At 40.0% G+C, this 18365-nt stretch overlaps 1 protein-coding gene and 1 long non-coding RNA gene across 6 annotated transcripts in view; one reads left to right on the top strand and one right to left on the bottom strand.

The window, feature by feature from the left end:
• Positions 1-18365, top strand: part of TMEM232 (transmembrane protein 232) — a 141839-nt gene continuing 123474 nt past the window's right edge. For 3 of the 5 annotated variants that reach the window (XM_083702322.1, XM_083702326.1, XM_083702325.1), the window contains exons 1-4: positions 1-124; positions 12544-12691; positions 14519-14630; positions 17462-17567. In XM_083702322.1, the coding sequence (XP_083558448.1) occupies positions 12558-12691; positions 14519-14630; positions 17462-17567 (352 nt within the window). In that variant the 5' untranslated portion in view covers positions 1-124; positions 12544-12557. Of the gene's footprint in view, positions 125-7795; positions 7871-10845; positions 10935-12543; positions 12692-14518; positions 14631-17461; positions 17568-18365 lie in introns of those variants that run through there. The other 2 variants (XM_083702324.1, XM_083702323.1) reach the window with 2 other exon arrangements.
• On the bottom strand, positions 9670-10836 carry LOC310826987. Its single transcript, XR_014556096.1, has 2 exons — positions 10542-10836; positions 9670-9992 (listed from the first exon to the last, which is right to left on the bottom strand). It is a non-coding gene; the product is annotated as an uncharacterized lncRNA (long non-coding RNA).

Below are 18365 nucleotides of genomic sequence, written 5' to 3' on the forward strand. Positions count from 1 at the left end.
CCTGGCCGCGTCCATAGCAACAGCTGCCAGTAGAAGCACTGAACGCCGAGAGAGAAAGAAGGCGGCCGAGGCGGGGAGGGCGCGCGCGCTGGGCACCCATTTGTCCTTCCATCCAGCAAGCAGGGTAAGCGCGGGGTTAAGGCTGCTTCAGGAGGCGAGGAGCAGAGAGAAGCCGAAGTATTATTCATTACACGGGAGTTTCTCAATCTTCTCAAGGGGCCCCTTATTTGTCTCGAGAAGCCGGGAAACAGGCCCTGACGGAGAGAGTTGGTTGGCTGCGCCTTCAGCTCGGGTTACTTAACAGTAGGAACTGCAATGGTTTAGCTGTAATGGAATTTGGGGACGAATTTCAAAAGGAAAAACTGGGAACATAAGAGCTGGATCAGGCTAAAGGCCCATCTACTTTCTCCTGTGTGTATGTGTGTAAAATGTTTAGGGATACTCTCATTTTGACTCAAGAAAATCACCATTTTATAGTTCATATCGGGGAAAATAAATACAGTAAATGGATAAAAGTACAAGGATTCACAAAATGTTTAGGGGTGTTTCCCCAGAAAAAAGCACTGTATATATGTTTGTGTGTGTGTGTGTTTTCTATTTCTGTTTAATCACTTTGTAATCACTATCTTTCCTATGTTTTTAGCTTTTTCTCCTTTTTATATTTTATTTATGATCTTCAGGTTTATACATTTCAATAATTTTACAGTCGTTTTTGCATTTCAAAACTTGACTTCCCTTTCCCTCTTTCTGTGGTGCCTTAAATTTATTTTTAATATTTTCTGCATATCCAAATCTACTTAATTTATTCATTCATTCAGTGCTTTTTTTCTTTTAAAATGTTTAGGGGTACTCTCATTTTGATTCAAGAAAATCGCCATTTTATAGTTCAAATCGGGAAAAATAAATACAGTAAATGGACAAAAGTACAAAGATTCACAAAATGTTTAGGGGTAGGTGTGCCCCTGCATCCTTCCAGAAAAAGCACTGCATTTATTTATCTACTCTAAATATATGCTCTTATAAAAATGTTGCAGGTTACTGTATTACAATAATCCTGCCAATGTTCTTACCTGTTTACAATTTGTTTGTAAACATTCAACAAACCATTTCCATTCTTTTATAAAAAGTTTGTTATCTTGATTGTTTATTTTTTGTCATTTCTGCGTATTCCATAAGTTTATGTATCCATTCTTCTTTTGCTGGGATTTCTTCTTCTTTCCATTTTTGGGCAAGTAACAGTATTCTTGCCGCTGTAGTACATACAGTTTGGGTAGTTCTGTCCCTATAATTCCCCAAAAGGAAGCTTCTGGGTTTTTCTTATAAGCGTTATTTTAAACATCTTTTTCAATTCATTCTATATCATTTCCCAGTAAGCTTTCACCAGTAGGCTGCCATGAATCCTGGGTGCTGGAAACTGTGGGATTGTGATGATGATGATGATGATGATAATAATAATATAGTTCAGCATCATGTTTTCACAGTGGCTAACCAGATGTCTATGAAACACCTACAAGGAAGACCTGAGAGCAAAAGCGAGTGTGGTTAGGGAGTAATGTTAATCTGGGGCCCACTTTCAGCCCAAAAAACTGTTTTGGAACCCAATCCTTTTTATTTTTATTAAATAAAAATGTATATTGATTATTGCTGCTATTGTGAGCGACTCAGGTAGATCGGCTGCAACCCTGTCATGGGGCTGGTCCTACTCCCATAGATGGATTGGCTAGGGTATATACAGGCAACCGCCCGCCCCCCCATTTATGTGTGTTGATTATGTATGTGACTGTGTATACCTTTCCTCGCATTTCCTTTCAAGCATTAAGCAGAGGTAGCCAATTATTCCCGAATTAATAATTGTCAGATGTGAATGTGGTTTTGTGTTTGTAGCACCCGAGAAAGACAGAGGCTCAAATCTCCATTTCTGAGTCCTTGGGGCCAATATTCCTTATCCTGCAAGGCATTTCAAGATTTAGTTTTTATTTTATTCAGTGAAATTTATATTTTGCTATTCTAAGAAAACCTTTGAGCAGTTTATAGAAAACTGACAAAAGGTATGTAATGTTACGCTAGCTTTAAAGTATTTTTCCTTTTCTCCCTGATGGGTTTGAACTGTGCAATGTAATCCATTTGGAAATGTTTCTTGCAGCGGCGTAGCTAGCCCGAGGTGTAGGGCGGCTGAGGGGAGGTGGCGGGCAGACACAAGCCCCACACTGCCGCTTTGGGCAGTGGGGAGCCTGTGGGGGCCTGAGCCACCGTGTCACTCCCAGTTACCAGGCCCCACAGTAAGCACCACCCTTGCAGTGTGGTACCCAATGTGTCCCACCCCCAACTCCCTAGCTACGCCTCTGGTTTGTTGGTTGTTTACAATTTTGCATGGATTTAAAAGATTCTTATATCAAATGACCAATTGAATCTTGTTCCCCTGCAAAAAAAGAAAAAGAAAAAGCCCTCTTATCCAAGCAACTCTCATTAGTTTTAGTGTAACTTGTGGACTTTTTGGTGGATAGTTCCCAGAGTCAAATAGGTTCTTTCAGTAAAATTGATTCATCCAGCTAATGAAATCTAACACAGCTTTCAAGCAAAGATAATTTGCTCTTTTTTCCATCTTCCTTTCTACTGAAAATGTCTTTCTGGCATTTTCAAAGTTTTTTCTAATTCATTTTTTTTTTTTGGGGGGGGGGGGTAAAGTTGCTTAAATGGAGCTAGTCCAAGTCTGCTGGGCTAAAACAAAAATGCAATCTTTTTTAAAAAAATCGTTCTGCAGTACACAGTGGTACCTCTGGTTAAGTACTTAATTCGTTCTGGAGGTCTGTACTTAACCTGAAACTGTTCTTAACCTGAAGCAGCATTTCTGCGTTAGCGGAGTCTGTAACCTGAAGCGTATGTATCCCGAGGTACCACTGTAGTGGCTTGGTAATAACGCATAAAGCTTCTGTCTTGCATCTTGTCTTACCAGAGCCACTGGATTGATGTACAGTGGTGCCCTGCAAGACGAATGCCTCGCAAAACGAAAAATGCGCAAGACGAAAGGGTTTTTCGGTTTTTGCGTCGCTTCGCAAGACGAATTTCCCTATGGGCTTGCTTCGCAAGACGAAAACGTCTTGCAAGTTTGTTCGCTTTTTTCCTAAAGCCGCTTGAAGAGGCGCAGTTGCGACGGACCGTGCTTCGCAAGACGAAAAACATCGCAAGACGAAAAGACTCGCTGAATGAATTAATTTCATCTTGCGAGGCACCACTGTATACAAATACTGTCATTAGGGAGGGCAGCCTATGATCAGTTATGTGAGGTTGTGTTTGTGAAACATGAATCTGGAAACACTTATGTGTCAAGTTCGCTTCATTATCTGATAAAATTGTGTCATTTGAAACCCCCCACCTCAATTATAAACTAGTGGACAGAGGGACTATTTCTGCCTTATTGTGTCATGGTTTCTGTACTATGAAAAGTTAAGCATAAAAAGTTTTGGGGAAGCTGGTGTAGCACAGTGGCTTAAGAGACTGAGCAACAAACCAGGGATTTCTTGGTTCAAATCTAATCTCTACCATGAACTGATTGAGGTGCCCTTACAAGGTGAACTCATTAGGTGGCCTGCAATATATGGGAAAATAAAACTAACCGTGCTTATTACAAGGCCGATACAATTGTTACTATTTTGAAGACAACAACACAAGCAATCTGTTTTCTTCTGCCTATACTAGGAGCTGATGCACAGCTTTTCTCATTACTGCAAGACAGTAGAAGTAGCATCTGTTGAGCTCACCCCATTACAAAAGTTATGAGAGCCACTGTTGCACTTCTTGGGGGTCATGAGTTGACATCTTTCCTAGCATGCCTTCCAGTGACATTGTCCATATATAATTTCCAGAGGGGCCAGCCACTCCTTATAGTTGCTCAAAAATTTGCAATATGGCAAAGACTTAACTATAAATGGACAGTAGATGGAGCACTCAGCCAAGCATATTGAGTCTTTCGTTTGGCAAATACAGATACGTATTGTGATATCTGTACGCATGCTGCATATGCTTCCATCTACTGTTACCCCTTAATCAAGAAGTGAAAATGCCATGCTTGTGTTTTAATTTGTTAGGAAACCTTGTTCTCTGCATAGTTCCTAGAGCAAAGAGCTATTAATTTTGGTATTTCGAGCTACTTACGTGGTTGTTATTTTACTTCTAGGAGCAATTAACTTATATACAGTGGTACCTCGGGTTACATACACTTCGGGTTACAGACTCCACTAACCCATAAATAGTACCTCGGGTTAAGAACTTTGCTTCAGGATGAGAACAGAAATCGTGCTCCGGCGGCACAGCGGCAGCGGGAGGCCCCATTAGCTAAAGTGGTGCTTCAGGTTAAGAACAGTTTCAGGTTAAGAATGGATCTCCGGAATGAATTAAGTACGCAACCCGAGGTCCCACTGTACATTTATAGACTTGGCCATTATGTACGGCTTTATATTTCAACAGGGTGTTAAATCCAGGTGAGAGGAGATAAGAAAGGGCTTGTGCTAGGGGTGAGAGCAACAGAAGGAGTGGCTATGCAGAACAAAGGGGATTCTCTTAGGAGGAATTTTGGAATTCAGACTTTGTCCCCATCACTGTGTGTGTGTGTATTTATCTGCATATCTCTGTGTATGCATATATATATATGCATATAGATACAGATATAATGTTACTTATTCAGATCTAGAAGGATGAGATATCAGACCCTTTCTATTGAGACAAACTTTAAAACATTTCACTATTTTTCAGTGGATGTAATTGCAAGCCAATTTATTTGTGACATTAATCATGTGATTTGCCCTTGAGTGATTTTTCTTTCACACATAGCCAGAGCAGGGCCCTGTTATGTACTGAAGTTCTCACCCTGGGCCAGCAGGGGGATACTGTAGATAGTTATGCAAATGAAGGATCGAAAGTGACGTTCAGTGATTGGATAGTTTTAGAAAGTTGCTACAGTAACGTTGTACCGGAGCTCTATATAAGCAGGCTGACTGAGCCCTTCAGCTCAGTTCTGTTCTGGCCCCTGAATAAACAAGAGCTGTTGAAGAATTGCTGTGTTGTCTGATATGTTCACCCACAACTTAACAGACCCCAATCCAGATCAGGACTCTAGTTTGGCAGGGGGATTCGTGACTCTAACCTTTTGTCTCTGCTGCATTCCCAGTCTTGATTGCTACCCCCCCCCCCCCGTGTCTGCTATTTGCATGGAGAGAAAAAAAGCTCCCATTAGCTTCAGTGCATTTGGGGGGCATTCTGGATTGGGATCACGGGGAGGGGGTTACAGACTCCTACTTTTACAACCAAAGTCCACCCACACCAGACTTGGTGGCAAGTATTGGTGGCTATTGGTGTACGAAAAATCCTGCATTTGAAGGTAAACCACATGCAGCTTGGCCCTGACTCTGCTTGAATATGAAGCAAAACCACTCTGTTTCCTTTTTTCTCCCACTTTGAGCACTGATCCATGCCAGCATTTGCTTATGTGCATATGTAATATTATTTCTCAGGCTCAGTTATGCATATATAAAATTGAAATAATAGTTGCCTCCTCACGGGAGTTTAGATGAAAGACTTGCAAAATGGTTTTATGTATAAATAAATACATGGTTCTTATTCATAATGTCGTCACTCCAGATGCCTCTCTGCAGGACATTCTTATTGCAGATACTATAATTTCCAGTGCTCAGATCACTGGGTACTGTTCCCCCTGCAGTTATCTTTACTGTTACGCTTGCTGTTGCAGCAGGCAGTGATCACACTCTAGGTATCAAGTTAGGGCTTGTATGTGTTTGTGGGAGAAATCCAGACTCTTATCAACTGGACAGACATTTAACATTGCAAAGAACTTTGCATAGCAAACATTTTGATTAAGGACCTTGTGACCCAGCCAAGTGAGCTACCATGGGCTCATGAGGGCATTCTCAGAGAGTTGCTGGTAGGAATTGTGGGGAGGGGAGAGATCCAGTTCAGTTCACATTTAACGGGCAAGCCCACCTAATTTGCTCATTTTGAAACCTTCCAAATTCACACCTGTCCCATGTTTGCAATGCAGCTCTCCGACCAGGGTTAGAGAAAATTGTGCATAAATTAAAACTGCATAAATTACTGAAAACAACATACAGAAATGCATTCTGTTGAGAGAAATTGCTTGCAAAAATGTGTTTATTAGAAATTCACCTGAAAAAGCTAAAAAAGTTCATGAAGATTATACAGTGTTTTCAAAAAGTGATTATACAGTCGTACTTTGGATCTCGAACACCTTGGCTCCCAAACAAATTGGTTCCCGAACGATCTAAACCTGGAAGTGAGTATTCCGGTTTTTGAACGTTCTTTTGGAAGCCGAATGTCCAACAGGGCTTCCACGACTTCCAATTGGCTGCAGGAGCTTTCTGCAGCCAATCAGAAGCCGCGCATTGGTTTTTGAACATTTTGGAAGTTGAATGGACTTCCGGGATGGATTCTGTTCGACTTCCAAGGTACGCCTGTACATCTATGGAAAATACCTATATTAGGTGTATAGTTACTTTTCGAACACCATAGGTGAACTGAAAAAACCTAGAGAACCAAAACGAACTGATCACTGCATTCCTAGTTGCTAGTGTTCCCAGTACCTTGGTAGAGCTTAAACATTCTCATATATCACCTGGACCTATGTGCCAGTGTTTTATATTTCCCACAGTACCCCTGATGTACTGTCAATCTGGAGCATTGTGGCAAATTTGAGACAACAATCTACTCCAGCTGTCAGATAAGTTTGTAATCTGCCAGTGTATAAGGGACATGGAGGGGGGGGGCTTTGAGTTGCATGGTCAGATGAGATATAAGAGGTTGCATATTCTCTCTCACCCCCCCCACCCTTGGTTTTAATGGATAAGCTGTACATTTTAGTGAAGGAGCAGGTCCATGGGGTCATGAAGAGTCGGACACGACTAAACAACAACAAAGTATGGGAGGAGATGGGGTTGCATCTTGTCTCTGCCAATGAAGATCCTGTTTTGCCAAGTTTGTGAGGTCCTTGAGCAAGATGCCCTCCACGAGCCCTACATACTGTCTGTCCGTTCCTTTCCCTGATGCCTGCCTGGCTGATCTCCTGACATCCCCTTCCCCATCTTTCTTACAAAGTGGGGAAGCAGTAGAAGTCTTCATGATTTTCTTTCTATTTTTCAAATTAATTTGAACTATTTTTACCCAGCTTTCATTGCAAATCAGTGCCAGTGCAAGATACAGAAAAATGAATAACTGTGCCCTGTGTAAAATGTGCAAATTTCAGGACAGTGGTTGTGGCACCATTGATACCCAACCCCAATGGCTGCAGGGCCCCTGACCTGCACCATTAGATGTTGGGATGGCTTGGACACAAACAACTCTCTTTATTGATACACTACGTCTTCTCACTGTTTCCCTCTTGCCATGTCTTCCTCTTCCTCTTATCTCTTTCCCCCAGGGTGCTCTGTGGACAAACTTGTAGGGGGGAAGAATAATATGGGAAAGGATTACAACTACAAGAATATGAGAACTGTGTAACTATAGGAATACAAAAAAAGGTCTTCACTATTTTTCACTTAAAATTCTCTCTCCCCCATATGCATTTTCTTCTGGAGGGAATAAGATATGGGTCCCTCTCAATATGGGGAAATAAAATTGGGGGATGATTTTTAGTGGGAAAACAGCCAGAAAAGAAAGGCAGTGCTCTATTCCTGAGAGTGGTATTGAAATTATTAATGATTTTCTGAATTAGGATGATAATCAGAAACAGCATGCCTGCATGAATAAAATATACATTTATGTTATTCAGATTCCATTGAAGTTCTTATAATCAAGGAGAAATACACAAGATTTTCGCAGGGACAAGAAGACAGAACTGAATGAGGTTTGCATGTGAAACAATGCTACAATTGTTCATTCATTATGCTTTTGTCAGAAGTGCAAAGATTTAGCTGATGGGAACCTCAGACCTGATTAAAAATTGTAAATTGCCACTCTACTGAAGCATTTTATAAGGAATAAAAAATTTAGATGTATTTGGAATTAACATAGGCAGAATGGTGATTCATCATCCTCACATTGCAAAGAAATCAGACTGATATTTTCAGAAACTCAAAGTAATCTGCTCTTTCATTATGTAGAGCTTTTCATTCCCATTTGCTTATGCTTACAATGGGTGAAGATGGATGGTAGATTAGATTTGGTAAAAATTTAGTCCTTGAATATCTTAACACCTAGATTATTCACCAGACTTGTTGGAGCAGCTCTGCCTTAACACAACGTCATAACCGCCAGAGCTCAAAGCACTATTCTTTTTGAGTTCTGTACTGCATTTGAACATGCTGCAGAATAAAATGATGAAACAAGCTTTGTTGTTGTTGTTAAGTGCCCTTAACTGTGAAAACATGATAGTTCAAGTAGTTCAAGAGTTGTGTGTGAGCTATAATCTGCATAAGAAATTGAAAAATATGAGAAACAACACCATTCTACAATTTCATCTATTTACTATTTCTGGGATGTTTCAACTATCTTACTATAAAAAGACACACCGGAGATAAGATATATTGATAGAGAACACAAATTGGCCCAGTTCAGACACAACAGAAAACCATGGTTTCCCGTGTTGTGAATTGGTTTGCTTGAGCCTTATTAGAAACCACAGTTTGATCTTGCCTTGTTCTTCCTAACTACCTTTATGCTACTGTATTGAACCAGGTTTGTGGCTTTACTGTTAGCATATAAACTCCTAAATGATTTGGAACCAAATTACCTGAAGGACTTCTACATTACCCCTGATGTAGCTGCCTTGTCTATACAATGACTAGGGATGCCCTTCTAGTAAGTACCACATGCTCCTGAGGTCTGCTCCATGTTTACCTGGAGCAGGGCCATTAGCTTTGCAGCACCATCCCTCTGGAACTTTCTTTTGCAGTAGTGGCCTGTGCAGTACATAATGTTGATGGATGTGGTCTATAAAAATTGGTTTTGTGATCGGGAGCCCTTCAGTACTTTATTGTACAGCAAGGAAGGGCCATGGGCTGGGGTATTTGTGTAGGGCAGACACGTTCAACTGGTCGACCGCAATTGACAGGTAGATCCCTGGTTGATCCTGGTCGATTGCGGGATCCTTATCGATCGTGGGATTAAAAAAAATGGCAGAATGAATGTCTTTTCTTTGGACATATCCAGTAGCTGTTATAGGCTGAAGGAACACTTTAACCAAAGCATTAAGTTGGAAAGACTATTATTTTAGCTAATATCAGTAGGAATTCACTTACCTAAGATAAAAAAATGTGGTGGGAAGCTGTTTAGAAAAAATATACTATTACCTTGATAAGGCTGAATTTGATCAGATTATAGAGCTTTATGTAATTATAAGTTTCATTTTCTCAAATTGGCTGTTTCTGTAACAAACTAAAATTTGTGAAATTATCTATACCTATATCTATCTACATATCAGCTGAGCTAATTATGATTTAAATGTGTTCTTAAAAAAATCATGGAAGACTGCTTATTGGCAGACATTAACACAGTCTTCTAATAGCCTTTTTGTTTGATGTATTATGGTAATTGTTTCATACATCACATTTATTCTCAAATCCTTTTTATTTATTTCGTTCCGAGGCAATTTATAAACCAGACAGGATGCCAAGAGTAATAAAAAAAGAATAGGTATAAATCAGCTGTTAAAACATATGGCTCTATTTCATCACAACAAGGTATTCATTATTTACCAGCTTTATCAGTTGTTACTGCAGTTTAAATGTCTTCAACTTCCTTCTTCCCGTCACTGGCATTCAGAATTGTTCTCTCCTCTTCAGGCTTCCTTGACATTTTCTCTAGTTTCTCCTTCTGGTTCTCTGATGGGCAGAGCAATCCAAACTCCTGATCTCATAGAGGTTGATATGGATGAGGTGCTGTCCCTCTGTCCAGCTCTGCCTGGCTTGGCTGCTCTCCACTGGTGGGGAGCTCCTCTACTGCAGAAGTCCTTAATGCGCCTGCCTAAACTGTAAAAATATAAGTTTTTTCCTTCTGTCCTGCTTCCCCCCCCCCGTCCCGAACAAGCAGTGGAATGAAGGAAGCTCCTCTGCTGCCCTGGCGGGGTTAGGATTGCATTCTAATTGTCTCTTTAAATAGATATTATTTTCCCATCTTCACAATTGGACCAAGCCTTAGACCTTTCTTACTCTGTATGCATATTCACTTGGGATAGTTTCCTTCAAAGGTCCAGTGCCGAGGGCCTTTTGGCGGTCCCCTCACTGTGAGATTATAGGGAACCAGGCAGAGGGCCTTCTTGGTAGTGGCGCCTGCCCTGTGGAACTCACTCCTACCAGATGTTGATGAAATACACAGCCAGCTGACTTTTAGAATACATCTGAAGGCAGCCCTGTTTAGGGAAGTTTTTAATGTTTGATATTGTCACTTTTTAAAAATTAATATTCTGTTGGGAGCTGCCCAGAGTGGCTGGGGAGGCCCGGCCAGATGGGCGGGGTATAAGTAATTTTATTATTATTATTATTATTATTATTATTATTATTATTACTGCACATCAATACCTACATTTATTTTTGCAGCTCAGAAGTTTTGCTTTCTGTCCTGCTGTCTAGGGCTGATATTTCCTGCTGGATGTCCTACCACTAGTGTGAACAATGGCAATTATAGCAACTGACCCATTATAGAAATGGGAGGCAAGCTTCTTCCCTTGCCTGTTCCTAGGTGTTTCTCTAGTTTGCAATCCTAAACACACTACCAAGGGAGTAAGCCCCACTGGATGGTACCTGCCCCATGTCACTAAGCAACACTGAATGATGCCTGCTTATGAGTAAATATGCATTCTGTTCTCACAGTGGCAAACAGATGCCCAAGGGCAGTCCACAGTGTGAATGCACTAGCACTGTCCCACTCATGACCACTAGCAACTGGGATTCATACTGCCTTTGATACTGGGGGTAAAATATAGTCTTCATGACTACTAACAATAGATAATTTTATCCTCCACACGTTTGTCTAATCCCCCTTTAAAGCTATCCAAGTTAGTAAATGTAAGGGTAAAGGGACCCCTGACCATTAGATCCAGTTGTGGCCAACTCTGGGGTTGCGGCGCTCATCTCGCTTTATTGGCCGAGGGAGCCGGCATACAGCTTCCGGGTCATGGGGCCAGCATGACTAAGCTGCTTCTGGTGAACCAGAGCAGCGCACAGAAACGCCGTTTACCCTCCCGCCAGAGCAGTACCTATTTATCTACTTGCGCTTTGACGTGCTTTCGAACTGCTAGGTTGGCAGGAAACCAAGTTAGTAGCCATCTTCTAATAGTGGCCACAAACTACTACTGTAAAGGTGTTATCCAAAACACATTTACTAGTGAGTAAGTCCTGTTGAATTCAGTGAGGGTTGCTTCTGAATAAGCATACTTGAGATCGCTTTGTACACCCTTAGATAATAACAGCCTATTAACAGATAAATGGAACATCTGTCATGCAGTGAGTTTCTATAACAACTGAACTTAACTAGAACCTGTAACTTCCTGCACTTTATAGTGATTTTTTCCATTTTCACATGATCCATTCTTATAGGAATGTTTGTAATTTTAAGTTTTATTACAGTATTCATTAAGAAGCCTTATGAAATGAAGCATGAACACTACATTGATTTGCTAAGGTTGTATGACTAGGAAGTCACAGTGGGACAACTTCTGTGTAAACAGTCTTAGGTTCCTGCTACATGAGCATGGAAAAGAGAACAATATTGAAAGCACCTGTGCTAATGAAAATTGACTAATTTCAATATATCCCTGCAACCAGGGCAGTTATGTTTCTTCATGCAGATTATGCCTACAGTATTCCCTTTAAAGAAAGCTATTGAGGAAGAGTGTAAGCCACATTTTCATCTTTGCTTCTGAACTTTCATTGGCCAATATCCCTACAGCTATTTACTGATATTTAGAATTTTAGTTCATAATTTCTCAGTTTTTATTGATGTTTCATTATCTTATTAATGCTATTTTAAGGTTACTATATGTTTTTGATTTCATATGGTCAACAGAATTCCAATAATTAATACAATTTGATTTGATAAACTTGGATTCGGCTACTCCAGGCTGTGAGTTTGGAGAACTGCTGCATAATTCCCTGATCGATAAGTAGTTACATTGAAGTAGTGGGAGTGAAATCAATGGAATAAATTGGCTTGAATCCAAGTGCTTTCACTTAACTGTGCTGAGGAATGGTGTGTAAATCAATAAGCTTAACCATACTGCAATTATACTTCAATTATTCTATTTTGATTTTATTTATAGCTTATTATTGTTATTCATTATTCTGATCTAATAGAAATGGACTTTCCCCAGTAGAACCATTTAGATTGCATATTCAAGGTTGTTACACAGAACTTACCATCCAAGGTCCTCCAGATTACTTTTTCCTGTAAGCTAGAAGAGAAAAACATGGCAGAACACACTTCATCTTGCATTTTGACTGTATATGGTAGCTTTCTGCCTAAGGTAAGAAAGACGTAAGATTACATTTCTATATGGCTGCAACATTCTGTCTTTTTTTTTAGATTGATTTTACAACATGCCCATCATAAAGGTGCCAGTGGTCCACAAATTTGGTATTGTATGCCATGATGAACATAAAAAACTTCAGCAGAGACTCTTGGCTAAATATCTGAAGGAAACATTACCTGCAACCAAGAAAAAGAAACACGTGTAAGTTTAAATAAACACAAAACAATATTATTATATAATGCATACTGGCAAGCGGACAAAGATTTTCAGTGTTTCTGGTGAAACCTGCAAACATGTTAATGAGAGACTTGGGAGCATGGAGGAAGATATAGATAGGAAAAAGTGGTTTATGGGGAACTCTAATGGAAATGACAGCAGGAAATAACCATTTGACTGGGTGGGCACACAAGGAGCCAAAGATGCCCCCCCAAATTAAAAGATTGTTAGACAGAACAACAGAACAAACAATACTTCTCTCAAGATAGTATGAGCTAGGTTACTACCTGCCATTCTGTGACTTACTGGAAACTGTTTGCTTAGTTGATAAAGGTAAACGTAAAGGACCCCAGGGTGGTTAAAGTCCAGTCAAAGGCAACTATGGGGTTGCGGCGCTCATCTTGCTTTTAGGCCGAGGGAGCTGGCGTTTGTCCACAGACAGCTTTCCGGTTCCAGTGGCCAGAATGAGTAAGCCGCTTCTGGTGCAATGGAACACCGTGATGGAAACTAGAGCCCATGGAAATGCCATTTATCTTCCTGCTGCAGCAGTACCTACTTATCTACTTGCATTGGTGTGCTTTCGAATTGCTAGGTTAGCAGGAGCTGGGACAGAGCAACAGGAGCTCACCCCGTCACGGGGATTCGAACCACTGACCTTCCGATCAGCAAGCCCAAGAGGCTCAGTGGTTTAGACCACAGCGCCACCTGCGTACCTTTTTTGCTTAGTAAGTGGAGATTAGATGTATCAAAGGTATCTGTCAACTTTGCCTTAGGCCTGCTGCTGACTAGCGTGATATCAATTGGTTGCTCAAACGGTATACTATTGTAAAAGTACAATCCATATTAAGTCTCTTTTAACTCAAATGCATATTTTTGGATGCAAAATTGAAGATGTGAAATAGTAGAAGTCATTTTTTAGTAGTATCTTATTTTAATTTAAAGAGATTATATCATTACTATTTTCCCTATTAATATTATTATTCCTTTCATCATGTCACATTAGGTTTTTCAGATGCATTAATGCTCTGATTGGGTTTCTTTCCTATGTTTAAGAGGCTAATTTAGAGAAATAACAGGTAGATTTCTATTTAAGTGAGGGGTAGCAATTTCACTTAAGTAATCAGTTCCAGCTCAGAATTTATGTTTACCTGCTAGTATGCATTGATTAGTCTAATTCAGGCATAGGCAAACTCCAGCCCTCCAGATGTTTGGGACTACAATTCCCATCATCTCTAGCTAACCGGCCAGTGGTCAGGGATGATGGGAATTGTAGTCACAAACATCTGGAGGGCCAGAGTTTGCCTATGCCTGGTCTAATTTCTTCACCAACAGTCATTCAAAGGGCTAATATTGTGAAGAGCTTTCCAACATGATGAAATTCTTATATGGAAATGTCTTGCAATGTGTTGTGTATTCAGTGAGTAAATACATGCAGATGTTTTTTGTAAAGCATGATGGTTTACACATAGATTATTGGCTGTTTCTTAAAAAAAACCTGCATTCCATGAAGAAATTTCAATAACTTGGAAACAGCATAATGATGAACCGTAAGTGCAGTGTTTAATAATCAATATATTTCTGTAATATTCATAGTCTATTGGCTGCTATTGAAACAGTCTTAATAGCATTATCCAACAGATAAAGTATTCTAAATTAGAAACACAGAACAATGATCTACACTGTACATTGAGTCAAATAGGAATTTAAAAATTAAATTAGCTGTCTATAGTTATCTTTTATACACAAAATTTTGATTTCATTTACTGATGATGTGCCAATTAAACTGAAATTCTTCACTGGATTCTTTATCAGAAACCCATATGAACTTACAGAACAATTCGTTGAGGATTTCAATTACTCACTACAAACAGAAAGTAAAGGAAAATTCATAGAGCTGGCTAAAAAAATGCTTGCAAGATGCAAGGTCTGTATACGTAAGGATTACTGGATTTCTAAAGAGACATTTCTAAAGGCCATCTCTTGATCTTAAATTTCTACAGTGGTGTTTAATAGTTAAGAATTAATTTAAATATTTCTGATGCAAAATGTTCATTATTTACTTTTTGAAAGTGACCTTTAAGTTACCATTTTCATAGTGTTTCTCCCCCCTGTTCATTTTGCAGAAATAACACATTTGCTGATATAAGTCAACAAATTCAACCTTGGCGCAGTTATATTGATACCACAGGCTCCTAGTGAGGGTTGGCAGATTTTGGATAGAGATTGTTGAGATTATTGATAACATCCAATATCTGTACTGATAAAAAGTCAATAATGAACACGTAAAAATGCAAAGGGCAATATAGTTATTTATGTTTAGTACCGTTGTTTATGTTTACATAACATGCCTTCAACAAATTCCAGAGTCTCACTGAAAGGTTGAGTGAAGAAGGTTTTGCAATATTTTGTAGAGGGAGCTTGGCTCAAGCTCATTTAGGCTGCCCTTGGGTACAGAACTGCATAATGTGAGAGATGTGACTGAAATGACCCTGCTATGCCACCTTGTATTATCTGAAGGTAATACCTTGTGAAGCTAAGCAGCTCTGGGTCTGGTTGGTATCTGGGATGGTAACTTGATGATGTCTTGGGTTCCATGAAAGGTGGAATAGAAATGTAAGAAAATGAAACAATAAATAAAGTTGTAACGCAGAAATCACAAATGGTCCTTTCTCATCATTTATCAGAGGAGGAGAAATATGTGGAAATATATGGCGATTTTCTCACATTTAAACTCCCATTACTGCTTGATTGTAAACCCCACTTCCACTTATCTTAAATATTTTTTCCAAATATTTTGTTCCAATGATAAGTTGGATGGAGATGAGAGATTCTACTGGGTGAAATCAGATACTAGAATACAAAAATCAACCAATGGATTAAGCATGTCCTATTACTCATACTGAGAAAAAAGGCCCTAAGCTCAGAGTTCTTTCGTAATGAAAGCAAACAACTTCATCGGAGGATTCTTGTAACAGAATCTCTTTAGGGCTGATATTCATCAAATGGTTTCTACAAGACATATAAAACCATTAAGAAATTATTAAATGAAAATGATTAAAGTATTTGATTTCTGGGCAGTTTTTGTGGCAATGGTAGGAGAATCAGACCTACAGACTTACAGTTTTCTAAAAAAAAGTTTAGGATTGGAAAGAACATCCTTTTTCCCCATGCGACCTTTGCTGTTTTTAATCTTGCTGTCTCTTCTGGTAAATTGGGGGAGGGGTGCACAGAATGACCTGACGGAAATGATGTAACTTTACAAGAGAATTTTCCATTGATCATTTGGCATATGCTAATTTGTTTAAATAAATAGAAATACCAATTAATAGTACAGAGTCCGAAAAAGAGTGTTTTGCGTGTCAAGGTCCCCAGGCCACCCCAAATAACTCACACAACACACAGAATTTTTGTTTAAGGTTTTTGGCATAATTTTGGTCACTTTATTAAAATACAAAAAATGTGACTGGTTGCTTAGGCATTGGTTGCGACTATCTGCCCCCCAGTGGGGGACAGACTGACATTTCGCAAGCCTGCGAAAGTCAGAAAAGGGGGATACATTTGGGGGTAGCGACGGAGCAGGGAACCTGCCCTCAGCCTTCCCCAAATGCAACCAGGGGCTCTTGCGTGGCCCTAGCCCCTTGACAGGGTTTGGACAAAAGCAATAGTGAGCCCCTGTATTCCTTTAACGGAATCCCTTGCAGCAGCAGCATTAGAGGGGCAGGCACAGCCAATTCATGCCCCTCAACCAACCAAACCCTGAACCAATGCCTAACCGCAACCTTACAAGTTGTGACGATTTGCTACGCAGTAGGCAAAAACCAAATGACCCCAACCAATCAGCCAGATGGACAAAATTCCTACCAGGCCCCTGCCCCAAGAGCAGACGACCCCATGACAGGCATAGCAAGGTCAAAGCGAACAACCCTAAATATAGGGAGGGGGGATGGGCAATCCGATGCACGGAGCGAAAAGAGGAAGCTCTACGCCTTGTGCAGGGAGTTTTAACATTTCTGGCTGTCAATCATCAAATGGCAACATTAACATCTTCCCAACAGCAAGGGAAGCCCAATCACAACAGTGGCCAATGATCAATTAGCCTGCCCCACAACTTTGGAGTGTCCTGTCGGCCCCCACTGCAACACGTGCTCTCCATGAAGGAGAACACGCTTTGTCTGATTGGTGAAATGCTGTGCATGTGACCAAAGAAGAGCATCTGTGAGTCCAACCAAATTCGTTTTGTAAGAGTTGCCTGTAGAACAGGCTTCCTCAACCTCGGCCCTTCAGATGTTTTGAGACTACAATTCCCATCATCCCTGACCAATGGTTCTGCTAGCTAAGGATCATGGGAGTTGTAGGGTCATTTGGAGGGCCGAAGTTGAGGAAGCCTGCTGTAGGACATGAGACACATTTTGTTGTGATTGACTAATTGGATTCCATCCTACTGAGATGCTAGCACAAGAGTTCTCTTCGCAACTTGGCTCAATTTATTACTGTGATGCGGAGCTAGTAATTAATTGTTTTTGTTGCAAAGTACTTCAGGTGGTAATAACAGTATAATTAGACCTAAGCATTCATCTTATTTAAGTGTTAACCTGAGGGATTAAACATTGCTACCTTGTTAGCTCCAGCTATTGTGTTTTGCACCAGCAATAACACTTTCTTTAAATATGTAGAAACGTCATTCTAAGTATATTGACATTTGAAAGGATTTTAAAATCTCAAGTTTTGTCTTATTATCCTTTATGTTCCAAACAGAGGCGATCAGGTCTTAGCACATTAGGTATTGGGAAGTATGTAAATCTCCCTGTGGCATGGGCTGAGGCAATTCTGTTATTACAGTGTAAAGGAGAAATTCATGAAGGTAGGTTTCTTTCACATTCTTTTTTTGCTGCCCCTTTCTCTAAGCAAGCACTGCAAAATTTATAGAAACTGAAAAGAAAATAAAGCTATTCTCACAAAGAGACTAATTACACAATATATATATAATACTATTTTTGTTTCTGCTTTGATGCCATTCTGTGTCAACTGACTTGGCTTTTGAAATTATTCTTATGGATACAGGCATGCAGGATATGAGAGAGCCAAAAGTCAAGTGCTTCAACGCATTAGGGACATAGAGTTGCAATGTCATATGGGCAAAATGGATAAACATGCCACAATTAGAGACTTTGGGAGAGGGTTTTCACCCGCAAATTATCTGGCTAATTTACAAATACCTAAGTACAGACACTCCTTTACCCTGGCCAGATTCAACGTTCTGCCCTCTGCCCTGCTGCTAGGCAGATATGAGGGCAAACCATATGAGTCACGTGTTTGCCCATGTGGCTCATCGGAAGTGGAAACAAGTCTGCATGTATTGCTGCACTGTAGTTACTACGAGGATTTACGCCTGACCTTTATTGCCCCAGTTCTACAAAAGCTTAAAAATGAACCAGAACTCCAACGTATGAGAGCCTTGGTAGAAGATAAGGTTCCTGAAATTACGATCAACGTTGCCAAATTCTGTGTAGCCGCTATTAGGCGTAGGAAACAAGAGCTTTCCAATGTCAATATGCAGGTGAAGGCAAATACTTAATTTTATTTATGCTGTCTAATTTTAAATTGCTGTTATGGCCTAATCTGTATTGAAATTGTCCTTTGTCCTTTGTTTTTTTCCGGT

This window comes from Podarcis gaigeae, assembly GCF_964106915.1.
Source record: "Podarcis gaigeae genome assembly, chromosome: 11".
In the NCBI taxonomy this organism is placed as follows: Eukaryota; Metazoa; Chordata; class Lepidosauria; order Squamata; family Lacertidae; genus Podarcis; species Podarcis gaigeae.